The 13,320-nt window shown below is 34.5% G+C and overlaps 6 protein-coding genes across 11 annotated transcripts in view; 3 read left to right on the top strand and 3 right to left on the bottom strand.

The window, feature by feature from the left end:
- The window catches only part of LOC145731891 (discoidin domain-containing receptor 2-like), a 49,606-nt gene extending 44,604 nt beyond the window's left edge, over positions 1–5,002 (top strand). For 3 of the 5 annotated variants that reach the window (XM_081983884.1, XM_081983883.1, XM_081983885.1), the window contains 7 exons: positions 35–341; positions 403–525; positions 577–668; positions 721–984; positions 2,217–2,364; positions 2,426–2,559; positions 2,615–5,002. In XM_081983884.1, the coding sequence (XP_081840010.1) occupies positions 35–341; positions 403–525; positions 577–668; positions 721–984; positions 2,217–2,364; positions 2,426–2,559; positions 2,615–2,789 (1,243 nt within the window). In that variant the 3' untranslated portion in view covers positions 2,790–5,002. The remainder of the gene's footprint in view (positions 1–34; positions 342–402; positions 526–576; positions 669–720; positions 985–2,216; positions 2,365–2,425; positions 2,560–2,614) is intronic. The other 2 variants (XR_014178909.1, XR_014178910.1) reach the window with 2 other exon arrangements.
- On the bottom strand, positions 4,483–7,495 carry LOC145731893 (methanethiol oxidase). Of its 2 annotated transcripts, XR_014178911.1 has the most exons (12): positions 7,231–7,495; positions 7,016–7,167; positions 6,661–6,849; positions 6,449–6,608; positions 6,149–6,352; positions 5,992–6,097; positions 5,834–5,928; positions 5,662–5,778; positions 5,456–5,609; positions 5,216–5,401; positions 4,999–5,161; positions 4,483–4,933 (listed from the first exon to the last, which is right to left on the bottom strand). XR_014178911.1 is itself a non-coding variant. In XM_081983886.1 (11 exons), the coding sequence occupies exons 1-11, from the start codon at positions 7,247–7,249 to the stop codon at positions 5,110–5,112; spliced, it is 1,434 nt and encodes a 477-aa protein (XP_081840012.1). In that variant the 5' UTR covers positions 7,250–7,495; the 3' UTR covers positions 4,483–5,109. The 2 variants fall into 2 exon arrangements, 1 of the variants encoding a protein (XP_081840012.1); XM_081983886.1 differs by having other exon boundaries at positions 4,483–5,161.
- Positions 7,496–8,244: 749 nt separating this feature from the next.
- Positions 8,245–8,854, bottom strand: LOC145731897 (uncharacterized). Its single transcript, XM_081983892.1, has 3 exons — positions 8,656–8,854; positions 8,532–8,599; positions 8,245–8,477 (listed from the first exon to the last, which is right to left on the bottom strand). The coding sequence occupies exons 1-3, from the start codon at positions 8,786–8,788 to the stop codon at positions 8,298–8,300; spliced, it is 381 nt and encodes a 126-aa protein (XP_081840018.1). The 5' UTR covers positions 8,789–8,854; the 3' UTR covers positions 8,245–8,297.
- A 1,335-nt stretch (positions 8,855–10,189) lies between these two features.
- Positions 10,190–10,933, top strand: LOC145731899 (uncharacterized). Its single transcript, XM_081983894.1, has 3 exons — positions 10,190–10,503; positions 10,555–10,622; positions 10,676–10,933. Exons 1-3 carry the CDS (start codon positions 10,380–10,382, stop codon positions 10,847–10,849), a joined length of 366 nt encoding a protein of 121 aa, XP_081840020.1. The 5' UTR covers positions 10,190–10,379; the 3' UTR covers positions 10,850–10,933.
- Positions 10,934–11,797: 864 nt separating this feature from the next.
- On the top strand, positions 11,798–12,946 carry LOC145731898 (uncharacterized). The gene is made up of 3 exons (XM_081983893.1): positions 11,798–11,984; positions 12,041–12,117; positions 12,680–12,946. The coding sequence occupies exons 1-3, from the start codon at positions 11,867–11,869 to the stop codon at positions 12,857–12,859; spliced, it is 375 nt and encodes a 124-aa protein (XP_081840019.1). The 5' UTR covers positions 11,798–11,866; the 3' UTR covers positions 12,860–12,946.
- LOC145731890 (kalirin-like) overlaps positions 12,888–13,320 on the bottom strand; it is a 68,536-nt gene continuing 68,103 nt past the window's right edge. Inside the window, 1 exon segment of the mRNA XM_081983882.1 lies at positions 12,888–13,277. Within this exon segment, the coding sequence (XP_081840008.1) occupies positions 13,158–13,277 (120 nt within the window). The 3' untranslated portion in view covers positions 12,888–13,157.

Raw genomic sequence — 13,320 nt, 5'->3', positions numbered from 1 at the left:
TGGTAACTCTTAGGTTTTATGTAAACGGTTTAAGGTCTACATTGCCGCTACCACACCCTGAAGAAAACACCTACCAGGAGCCTTATCAGGCTATGCGGTTTGCACCATATTACAGCTACAGCCCCATCGTAATGGAGATGACCGATTACGGCTGTACAAAGAAGTCGTCATCCACGTCGACGTCCAACTGTGATAATTACGATTACGCGGTGCCTGAGGGTAATACCTTGCCACTGCTGCCTGCTTGTGATCAAGCCACATTGCCCATGTCAAGAAGTAGACCTCAAAATCGGGTGTCTTTAAGAAGCACCAGAAGCGAGGGCGCTCAGGAAAGAAGAAAAGTACTTAAACTTGTGTAGTTTTAGTCTTAATGAGGTAAAATAGTTAAGATTTTTATTGTAGTCACCAACGCAACAAGAAGCTTTGGCGGTGCTGAAGAAGAAGCTAGAGCAAACACCTGTAAACGAGTTTCCACGACATCGTCTTCGGATGCTTAGCAAATTATCTGAGGGAGCTTTCGGAACGGTTTGTTGACTAAGTATACCTAATTCGGTTATCACACATACATTTATCCAGATTTACATCGCCGAAGCAGATGGAATTGTTCCACTAGATACTCGACTGGTAGCTATTAAGTTCCTGGCAGACGGAGCATCGGAGAAAGAAAAGTAAGATCAATTTCCCTAAAGTGGTCTGGTTCTAATTGTTTTTCTGAGTCAGGAAAGACTTCTACAGAGACGTGCGAATTCTGGCAGCGTTGGACGATGATAACATCGCACGAGTGCTGGGCATTTGCAGCGAAAAAGAGCCGTTGTGCGTGGTGATGGAGTATGCGGAACATGGGGATCTGTGCCAATTTCTGAAAATGCACCAGGTCAATGGTAGCAGCGGTGCAAAGAGTCTCAGCCACAACTGTTTACTTTATATGGCAGCTCAAATTGCGCGAGGCATGCGTTACTTAGAGACATTGGACTTTGTTCACAGGTAAATCTTAACTATCCAGAAGATTCTTTATAATGTACTTTTGTATGTGTTTCGTTACTGCAAAATTAATTTAAAGAAATTGTGCTATCCAACTGTTGTACTCAATGCAAATGTCTTGCAATGCAATCTTCTTCAGTATTCATGAATGAAAAACAGTAATTAAATGTTACGATTTACGAATGAAGCAATAAGTAAATATCAGTACAATATTCTGCTTTTTCACCTGTCTGTCTTTTTTTGGTCCATTGGCAGAAGTGAAGTAAACCATTTACGTATTAGTGGTTTCTGTTGCTGTCAAGTACATTTTATAGTTGGTTGTTGTTGTTCACTTTTGAGAATAATAATTTTGTGTAGTGGGAGAATTTAGAGGAAATGTTAAAAATGTTTGTCAATAGCTTTTCAGTTAGTTATTTTATTCCTCCAGTCTTTTATTATTAGTATTGACACTCCGGTAAAGATATGAACAAACCCTTTGATAAGTTCTGTGTTTTGTCCCTTTTTCTTGGTTTCAGGCAGAGCTATTAAGTGGATTTTTAGTTTCTGAACCTCGGATGCGATAACGTCAATTTTTTATTGTCAGTCTTAAACTGGGGGCCAGAACATAATCCTCATTGCCTTCTACTCACCATCCGAAGATGAGAATGTAACTGTTCATCAATGACACTTACCTGCGTAATCAATACTAAACTTCATTTCAAATCTGGACATTTCAAACACCAAATTTACTACAAATTTTTACTAGCATTTTCCAACAAAAACATTTCTCCTAGACTGGTTAGATGGTGGAAGATTTAGTTTATTGTGAATCAATCCAAATTCACTACTGCATTCAATTCATCAGAGTGGTTTTTAGGGCTTCATGACTAACAAACAAAATGATTATTTAGTTTATGAAAAAGCACAATTACCTCAATTGATCTATATTTGTCAATCAGCAGACTAAAATTTTGAAGAATCAAATGTTTCATGGTAGTATTCAGAAAGAACAAACCAATAATCAAAGCTTTGACATGAAGACAATAAAGGCTTCCTTCTAAATATAAACATCATTACATCAAAGTAAAGGTGTATTTTAAAACTAGTTAAATGAAGAACCAAGTTTAAAAGAGCCTAATTTTTCAGATGTAAGTGTCCCTCCAGATAATAAAATAACATTTAATAACAATTTTCAACAGGATCCGTTGTACTGTTGTCCACTTGTATTATAGCAACATAATTTTATCTTCTTGCAGAGATCTGGCAACCAGAAACTGTCTAATCGGCAAGGCTTACCAGGTGAAAATCTGCGATTACGGAACTCACAACGAACTATACGCCAACGACTACTATAAAGTGGATGGTAACACCCCTTTGCCAATCAGATGGATGTCCTGGGAGGCGGTAAACTACACTTTATAAATTATTTCAGGCACTTACACTAAAAAAAAACCAAATTTTACAGGTGTATCAAATGAAATATACAACGAAAAGTGATGTGTGGGCTTTTGCTGTCACTTTATGGGAGATTCTGACACTATGTCGACGGCAACCTTATGACTGGATGACTGATCCGGATGTAATGGAGAATTTAGCTAGGTAAGTCCTGATTTTTGTTTTAAATTAATTAAAAACATTTACTTAAATTAACTAGACTTCATTGCGACGATAATCAATACAAGTACCTGCCGAGGCCTTCCGGCAACAACAAATCTGACATCTACGAGTTGATGTCCGAATGTTGGAGACGTGTAGACACTGAACGTCCCACGTTTCGTGAAATCCACCTATTTTTGCAAAGGAAGAATCTCGGCTATGCTCCCGTTTAAGTTTTCTTGTGTCTTTGTTTTTGGCGACGCTCTGTATATATTTTATTTAGGCCGCGCTACAGTGGGATCAATGTTTGTAAATACTACACAGGGTGATACTTTTTATTATAATAGTCTATTTCTATACATAGAGATGTATGCGGAATCACAAGGCTGTAGAGACTCCTGTAGCTTCTTCTCGCCCTTCAAATAATGCTAGTGAATTTATTTATTAACTGCTTTAGTTAGATCAAATTGTTTTATTGTTTATATAAAAAAAAGAAAGTTGAACATTCTGGCATTGCTGGATATTTTGTTATGTATTTCCTATATAATGTATTATATACAGGGTGACTCAAATTGAGTGGTTAAAAGTTGTAGTAGACATTATGTGGGTACAGTTAACATTCCAATGAGTTTGATTAAGCAATCTGTACCTGCAAAACTATCAAATGGGGTGCAAATTCACACTTGCATGCGTTTGATAAAGGAAACTCCTCTCTGTCTCTCTCTCACTTGCACAATAATAAAGACAATGGTATAGATAATATGTAAAAGAGATTATAAGCGATATTAATATGGAATAAGTGTATATTGTTAAAAGTACCAAACGCAAAAACTAATTAAATAGGTTCGATTGAGGATCGAATTGAGAAATTGTACATGGTGCCTTGTATCGCTAAGTCGTTTGTTTTCATTCGTTTTATCAAACGATATTAATGACAGTAGTAGTATCTTGTTCAGTACTTCACGCAAATAAGGTATTCCAAAAGTCAATTACCACCATCAAGTTTGATTTTTAAAATAAAATAGAAAAATTGTTCTTTTTGCATTCATTTCAATTGCTGAAAATGTTTTATCTTTAGTTTCATCTTACCTACCCAGGTACCACTAACTTTCTTGTCTCTATTGCTGCAAGTTGTTTTGTCTGCTTGCAAATACTTTTGATTTGAGATTCAGTTCATTAAGTAAATCTAACAGAATTGGATAATGCAAGCTGGCAACCCTTTCGTTCAATCCGTCGATTGGAAAATTTTCACACAAGTCTAGACAATGCACAAACGGTCAGCATAATGCGAACGAATATTATTATACTTTCATTACGATAACAACCAAAACACAAAGATAAGAGCTGACAAGGCAGAAGAAGAATCCCAATATCATTCACGAAGAAAAACTAAAAAAAAAGCCAAGGCTGTGCTAAACGGAAAACCAGTAAAAAGATGGAAAAATAGTTTGACATATCTCACAGGAGAATGAAAAACATTGACCAGACAAAACAGACCAAAAAGTCTTTACAAAGAAGACGAAGATTTACTATTTTTTAAGACTCTTTCCAACTATTGCTCTTTTTCTATTTCAGATGATTTGCATATCTTCCAAGAGTGTTTGTGGGCTCCTCTTTTTTAGCTTGACTTATTGTTAATCGAGGTAGCAGTCTGTGTGCGTTGGTTTCTGTTATACCGTGTGGTAAACTTACAACAGCATAACAGTTTTTGTAGCACAAACATTTCAAATTATATCGCATCAGATATTTGTTTAAAAGCATCTTTTATGCTGAATAGTGTTGCTAAAGTACGCAAATCAAGAATGTCATAGAACTAATAAGAAAAATTAAACAAAAACACATTCAAAGAGTTGTAAATGTAAGTAATCCGTATTGTATGATGTGTCACAAGAGTTTTAATGTAAATCTTTTAAGACTACATGAGGGTAAGGTGGAATACCATTTATTTAAGTGCGTAAACACAAAAAATTATCCGTTTTGCTATACCATCACCATTAAACTAATCAGTTTTCGTTAATCATTCTGATTAAGCAGAAAAGCTCAATCCTCAATCGACCAGCTAACGCTTCCCCGTTGGTTTTCACCCTCTTGAGGAAAAAAGTGTTCTTACTTAAATAATTTTTATACTAACAAACCGCTTGAGACTTTTACTACTAGATGTTTCTATATTGTATATACATAATAAATTTACTATAATAGAGTTACCACCGCCGATATAATACGACTGTTTTTTTTTTGTTCGGGAATAATTTCTGCTGGACCTAACCAGGTCTAATGATAGTATTACTAAGGGATTGGTGCGCGTAGCAATTTACTTACATTCCGAATTTTGTTTAATAATGTAAAACTATAACGCACACACGCTCTTTCTGCCTATCTGGAAGTAATAATTTTGTTTTCTCTACATATCAAAGGAATCAATAAAATATGTTTCAATTTTACCTTATTCACAAAAGGAGTTTTAATTTTTTTACCCTTAATTGATCAAAAAGTCGTAATAACGAAAAAGCATTTTGATGTACCAAATGTCCTAAATAAGAGCAATAAGAAAAATTAGACAGAATCAGCCAGCCAGATATCTGAAGTGCAGTCTCCTCCAGGATACCTACAAAAAATGTATGGTTTCAAAGCAGAAAAACCAATTTCAGTAAGTAAATACCTCATTTCATGAGGAAGAATCGGTCCATCAACTCCGTCTGAAAAATCAATTAGAAAGTCCTCATCAAGGCTCATTCCTCCCTTAACAGTATCTATGTCCAGTTTTACAATCCGTCCTCCTTCCTTAATTGTTTCAGGGTAAAACTGACGATCCCAAGGAGAAAATAAACTTGTACTAACATACAACCTACAACAAAAACAAATAAAATTTTTGAAAGAACGGAGCTACTTTAGAGTAAACCGTTTTCCATCTAAAGACAGTTGTAACATCTGGGGACCACCGAAGAACCGTTTACCCTTAATAAAAACAGGTTCAGGAGGTTGCTGTAATTCCTCATCTTTGAGCACTTTCACATCAGAGTCGCTGACGATTTTTCCTCCCAAAAATATTTGACCTGCAGTTTTGTTAAACTCAAACTTATGCAAGTTAAGCGTAAATTTAGTTACCTGTTAGTTTAGGTTTGGACCTGTCAGTTATGTCATATTGCCTGACATCGCCGTGCAACCAATTGGAAAAATACAAGAAACGATCGTCCAAGGATATCAAAATGTCGCTGATTAGTCCTATAAAAAGTCACTTTATTCAAACAACCCTAGTAATAAAAGTTGTTAAATATACCTCCGATATAAGGGCCAAACCAGCCAGACACATTTTTAGGTGGTACTTTGATAACCCTTTCTGCAGACCATTGTCCTTCGTTATTCTTGTAAAATCTACGAAAGGACAAATATATACCATTGATGACAGTTTCGCAAGAACTTTGAAGTTTTTAATACCTGAAAACAGAAGAACCAACGGCAGTTCCTACGTATCCCTGACTCTCTTTAGGATTATGCAGAAACCTCACTTCTAGCGGAGCTACACCGTCTTCACTACCTAAATCTGACTAAAGCATAAGTTACTACGCACACCAGGTATATTATCTACAAGTACCTATTGTCTGGATAAGTTCCCGCTTACTCCAGGAATAGAAATTTAAATTTTGTCCATAAGCATCCGGTAGTTTGTCATCGTCGGGATGAAATCCCCTACGCCATATTCGAGGAGCACCCCATTCTGTTGAAATCATGACGTCGTGGTAGGGTTGGTACCAAAAATCGTAGTTGAAACGAGCGGCTTTTCCTTGCACCCAAGTACCTGCAGATATTGGAGATTCAAAATTGTTTTTTTAATTTAAAGTGTAAAATTAAATCTTCACATTGTTATTTGAGCCCAAATGAACTACTTATTCACCTTTGACGGTAAAAGTTTGGGAATCAATCAGCACATAGTCACTCTTGGGATTTCCATCCAAATCACCCATTGCAGAGATCATCACTTGACCATCTGCCAAACAATGAGCAGTATGTAATGCTGTACAGTTAGTTTTGTTGACTTCCTCAGCTTCAATCACCTTAAATGTCAAACTTAGTATTAATTAAAAAAATGTTTGTTACAGCAGTTACCTTATGCATTGTTGGAGCTCTAGGATCACTTCCAGTGTTCACTATAAACACTCGATTTGATAACAGAGAAGGCAGAACCAACTTATCTCTTTTACCACATCCGGTTTTACCATGACAGCTTGAGCATACATTCCATCCACTGTGATGTAGCTCATCGTTTGGTCTTCCTGTTCTAAGTCGGTGAATAATCTGGATAGAAAATTAAATAGTAAGTGAAAATATACTTAAAACGAATATGCTCGTAAATGCAAATTTATGGACGAGAAGGCTAAAATAGGTCATGCATATTTAAAACTTTAACAACTAATAAACCATTTTTGGTGAATAGTTATTTTATATGCAGGATAGTATTTACCTGGCAATAAGTAGGAGATTCTGTATCTACGTCTACAGTAGCCAAAAGGTCACTTTTACCCTCAGTTTGGTCAGGTTGTACGCAACAAACATATAAAATTTTCTCTCTAGGACCATTTTGCATTGCATCCAAAGGAGAGGCATATCCAGGACCTGTTTTTTGTAATTGAAATCATCAGTAAACCAAAAGTTTATACGTTGCAAAGCTAAAATTACCGTTTGAACAGCAAGCCATAGCAGCGTGTTGTTGACCGGCTTTCACTACGAGTTGACGAGTTCATAAACCAAACTAAACAGCGACTGGGAATATTTACGTATACCCGAACCAGATGAACTTGATACTTGGTTGTGCACGTACGAATTACCAGTACTAAATATAGTATTTTTACGTATGGGATTGAAGATCAGTGCAATGACATCTAGTTGTATTCAAAACAATGTTTAATAAAGCACATAACAACAGCAAATATCTATAAGAAATGTAAAACACTTTACTGATATTTATCGTTATCAGTCAAGTTGTAAAGCAGATAGAATAGAATATTAAATCTTTATCACGTTTATGATTCCCTGTATTCACCATATCATCTTCATGCTTAATATATTGGCTATTTTTGACTGGACCACTGACACCACCTAGGCCCTTATATACGTGGAAAGCTCCAGGAGATCACCCAGACAACATAATCCCCAATCAGATCGATAACATACTCATCAACAAACGTTATGGGACATCGGTAAAGAGAGTATGCACCTATTCGGGCGCCGATGTGCCCTCAAACCATGTTCTCTTGAAAAACCCATGTACCACAGCGAAAGATAGATTACGAAAGACTTAAAAATGAAGAAACAAAGTTACTAAAAAATTTAATAAAAAAATACTGACAACCATAGATCCACAGACGGTAGAGGAAGCTAACATGGGTGACGTATGGGAACAATTGGATGACAGATGAGATACTGGAGCTGTTTGAGGAACGAAGAGGGTACAAGAACAAAGGGAATGGTGATAACTACAAAAAACAGTGTGAAAAACTGAATATCAGTTTTAATTATGAAATGTGTGAAATTTTCTTGGAAATTTCAAGTTATGTACAGATATCACCAGGTGTTGAGCACTACTAACTGCTCTAGGGTTTTATGACATTTTAAGATATGACATTTTAATAATCTGACAAGATTGTCAGTATTCTTGTAATTAACATTTTCCTTAATAAAAATGACCAAAAAAATCATACACTTCAGTTTATTAGGTACTCACAACTATACAAACAACTTTTTGTTTAAGCAGTGGGTCTGAGGGCAGAATCATTAGTGTCGATACAACCAATCGGTTCTGCAAAACATATGACATCCCTGACGGTAACCTCATTCAAAACTTCCTTCTTTTTACGTATTTCTTCTTGGTGGTTCACGAAGTAGTGGAAAATTCCCACTGCCAATTCTGCTTCTTCTCTATCTTCCTACAACGTAATACTCTTTGTCACTGTTAATTATCCAAATTAGGGAGGACATACCCAATCTTTGCCTTCTTGTTGTATCTCATAACCGATGTAAGTCTCTTCTTTCAGATAGGTTTGCCACTCTAAGAGACAGAAAAAATTGTAGTAAATTACATTAAAAGTGATGATAAATACTCACCGTCTTGAGGAACTTTATTAGTAAGGACCTCCTTAATATCCTCCACTGTCAACTCTTTGACATCGGTTAAAGGAGCGCCATTGCCAAATTGGCAACACAAAAACACTAAAATAGCACCAGTAAATAGATGCATGGTTGCTCTAAACTACCAAATGTACTACTGAACTCCAATGCATGTCACAGTTTAAAATGACTCTTACAACTTAATGCAATCTATTATATTGCTTATTAAAGCCAAATTTAAGACATCACATCCAATAAGAGATTTAGCTTGGATTAAGGTTAATCTCGATTAGTATTTGTTTGCTATAGGTGGACAACCTGTCAGCTTTATTGTCATTAAGCTAGGATTTTGTCATTACTATTGTGTGTTAATTTATATTCTAGTAGTTGTAGAGTTCACCCTGTAGGATTCTTTCAAAGAGATTTTTTTTCTTTTTTGATTTTGAGATGGATTTGAGTCACTAATTATAGGAATAACGCATCACTGTTTATCTGCTACAATGATCGCGATCATTCAAGTGAACAGTGCTTTTTTGATACGCAAGTCACGTATTTTATCAATTAATTATGATATTAAAAAATTTTGATGACTCTAAATAATAAATAATGAAGGGAAAGGTGAAAATGACTAAGAGGAATTTAGGAAAAACTAGAATTAAAGTAATCAAACATACTAAAAGGAATTAAGACAAACTTTTCTGAGAGAACATGCATAGACACTAGAAACTAGAAACACTCTGTATATGTATAAATGTGCCAATAAAATTTTATACAGGATGGTTTATCACAAGATTTTTTTTAAATGTAACCCTGTATATTTCGAATATACTGTACAGGGTGTCCAGATTTAGTGTGTTTTGATAGGATATAATACAAAAATGGTTAGATATAATACAAAAATACTTGTAGAGCTCAATTTTTGAAAAAACTGTTTTTCGAGATTTTGCCAATTAGAGGGCTTGTAACTGACGGCCAAATGTCATAACAAAATTCCACTTATACAACTTTAAAATACGTTTGGTACTGTATATACTGACAGAACAACAAACAAAATCTTGCACGTATTAGAAATGACAAACATTCAAAAGCCTTAAAACCAGTTAAACCTCATTACTACGTGCCGAATTGTTTTAAGTGGTTTGAGTAAAACTTAAAAATAAACTGGCAAACCACATTTCACTTGCATGACCATTATTATTATTAGCCAATGATGACTGGAGAATAACAGTAATGAAATTTCTTTATAAAATTATTTACCATTATTATTGATAATAATATAATATCTTAACAAACTAATCCTCCAAGGATAAATCAGTAACTTGAAAATGGCAATTGGGAAAAACGCCGATTAAAATTTCTTGTAATGCGATATTGGTTAGATTAAGTGAACAATTCTCGAGGAATTCGTCACTTACGTTTTGTTTATTGTACAGTTTACGTCATACTGAAAAAAGTTTATTATATTTAAAAAAAAGCTTTTCATACAGTGATTAATATCAAACTGTTAATTAAAGGGAGCGTTACACTGGTTAAAAAAAGTAAAATAACAAGCATTTAGGGCACTGACAAACAAACTACAAAATCTTAACTAGGATTAACTTAAATCCTCGGTAAATCATGTAATTGTTTACTATTCGTTGTATTAAATTGATTTGCATCGAGTGGTAGTGATCATTTTCAGTTGAGAGTTGCATTGGAAATTTTAAATCATCTGCTACAAAATGCAAGTTTCTGGGTTGTGTTGTGTCATTTTGTTGGTTTCTTTCCAAATTTCACAAGGGACAGATATCAAGGAACTTACAATGGATGATATGAGGGAAATCCTAACGGAACTCCCTGAAGATGGTAAGTAATAACTTGCAGAAACTATTATCTGTAAAACGTGTGTTTCAATAGACTGGCAGCCTTTCCTGAAAGAAAAAACACAAGTTGGCTACAAAGTAAAGGAGCAACAAGTGCAATGGGTAATATTTATAATCCTTAATACTTCTTTAGACTTAATTTAGTAAAATGGTAGGAGGATGAAGAAGAAGCTGTTTTGGGCGTGGAAATCTTCACTTACTTCGTTGACCATCAGGAAGATATACGTAAGAGGAAGGATCTTCTGAATGCGGTTTCCACTCAAGACATTTGCTTCCCAGAACCTATAGGGTGTATTGATACTGATGATCCTGGAATCAGACCACTTTAAAATACCTAATGTACAGACTTACTACAAAGTGTTATATGATGTACTGATTTTTTATGTTATATATGAAAATTTTCTGTCACACAATATCTGGGACCACCTGTGTATTTTTTGTGCAATTTGACAGGAACAGAGTAGTTACAGAATATGAACTTTATTTCGTTTTGAATTTACTGTAGAAAACAGTCACCTGACAGAAGATGTAAACAAGACATAATTGGGGGCTTAGATGTCTGGACTAATCATTTCTGATATGTCTTTTCACGTAACTCTGCAAATACACGATTTATTTAGGGTTCAAACAACGAATGCCTGGAAAAACAAAATTAGGGTTTTAATCCAATTTGACAGCTCTGAGCAGTCACGAGACAAAATTTCACTTCAAAATGTATTACTTTACATGCAAAATTTCTCAGAAAATTTTTTATTTCAGAGATTAACAAGCAGGATCATGTTAACAAAAACAAAATTAATCGACGGGAAATTTCAGCTTTTAATCCTTTTCACGGCCGTTTCGACGCGATCAATCAATCACACGTTGAGAATGGAAATTTTCACTGCTCTAAATTTATAAAAATTTGCCTGGGCTTGTGACACAAATTTATTAAAAAAAACGTCCTTTCCTCGATAGCAAAAAAGGAAATCAATCATTTTTCCCTCAAAGTGTGTTAAAGTCAATTCTGTTTACCATTTTAATACTAAAACTGTTTGATGTGTTGCAATGACGCGATTGAAAGTAATAAACACTTAACATTTTAATCCGGATTAATCGATAGCGATTAAACTAATTAAACTGTACTGCTTCTATTTGAATCCGATGAACGATTCCTGCAAAAATCCACCCTAAATATCAATTAGAGACTGAAATTTTATCGCAATTCTATGGAACAACCAATCAATTTCGTATTTAATCACCGTATGCTAAATATTTGTTTATGTAAGCAGCCAACCTAGGTATAATGCTGATATCGTCACAATATTGAATTCAGTATACAGTCTATTGCATTTCATACATTTTTCATGATGACAGTTAAAGGATTAGTTGTAGTAGTTTTGTTTTTAAGTGGATTTGGTTGGAGTAAAAGCCAACTTACTTGGGATCAGTTTGTAGATCTGATTGAGAAATTACCAGTTTCAGGTAGTCTACACCAAAAACAGTACATAAAACTGGTTTACTAATGAAATTGTTTGCAGACCAATATGGATTTGTGCAAAAGAACTATTTAAGAGGCTATGATATTGTTCATTATGAGAAACCAACTGAAATTGAGGTAAGGTTAAGTGTCAACACCCTGTAGCTCAAAAACAAAGTTACATTGACATCTATGTAATTACCAAAATGTTACAGAAATAACTCTCTGTTATTTTTAAATTTGATATACAATAAAGTTAGTCAAAATAGGAATTTTATGGGCTAAAAACTGATATATTGAATCACTCTGTAACAACCAAATAAATTACTAAAGTTCTGGTGGTTGTTCAACTCACCCTCATTTTCACCAAATTAAATAAATTTTCACCAAAGTAGAATAATATTTGTGGAGGTATATGACCAAAGGTGCTATTATTAGACAATATTTGATCTTTAAGTTAAAAGAGTTTATTTTGAAGAAAATACACTACATAGTAACTAACTAATTGAAAAAACAGTGACTGAAAGCTAAGAAATTTCATTTTGAGGCTGGTGATAAAGCTTCTTGTTCTAAAAATCAAAGTTTCTCTAAAAAAAACCCACAAAAAGTGTCCTGATACTCAGGAAAATGTAAACTTGTAACCCATAAACATAAAATCTAAAAGACAAAATGGTTGATACTCGTTACTGTCAATTCCTAGCATTTAGATCCGGCCAGTAAACTGTCCTTGGACGTTTATTTGGTAATTGCAAAGGACAAAACCCGTAATCCGGATGAAGACAGACGTAGATTGAAGAATGGAACCGAAATCTGCTTTCCTGATCCTATCGGATGCATTGATCTTGATGATGGAGGCCTCCGCCCTTTTGCCGCCACCTAACCACAAATCAAATCCAAAACTACTCAAAGATTCTTAAAATTGTTGTATTTTTTGTGTTACTATTCAATAAACTTGTATGTACAACAACAGTAATTATTATTAATAGAAGAAAATCACACTTTGTAATACAATTTTTGTTTACATAATTATTAAAATAGGTGTAGTGTAAAAAAAGCTTTTATAAAAATATTTACAGCTTCTTTATAATATGCCAAAAAAACACGAAAATATCACAAAATATATAAACATTACTCTATACATAAAAGGACAAGAAACAACAATCACGGATTGGTAGTTATTAGAAAATGTGTTCTCCTGTATACACAGGACTCGTTGGGGTAGTAGGGATGTTTACAGGGTGTCTTCGCTGCATGAAGGTTTTCAGTCTGGAACTTGGAATAACTGCCGGAAGTTTCTCCTATATTCAAACAACATTACGACTTTCCAACTAAAAAAAATAC

This window comes from Ips typographus, linkage group LG7, assembly GCF_016097725.1.
Source record: "Ips typographus isolate SLU linkage group LG7, UJ_Ityp_2.0, whole genome shotgun sequence".
NCBI classification, from domain to species: Eukaryota; Metazoa; Arthropoda; class Insecta; order Coleoptera; family Curculionidae; genus Ips; species Ips typographus.
Note: the sequence above shows the minus strand (reverse complement) of the source record. Positions and strands in the feature narration are given on the sequence as shown.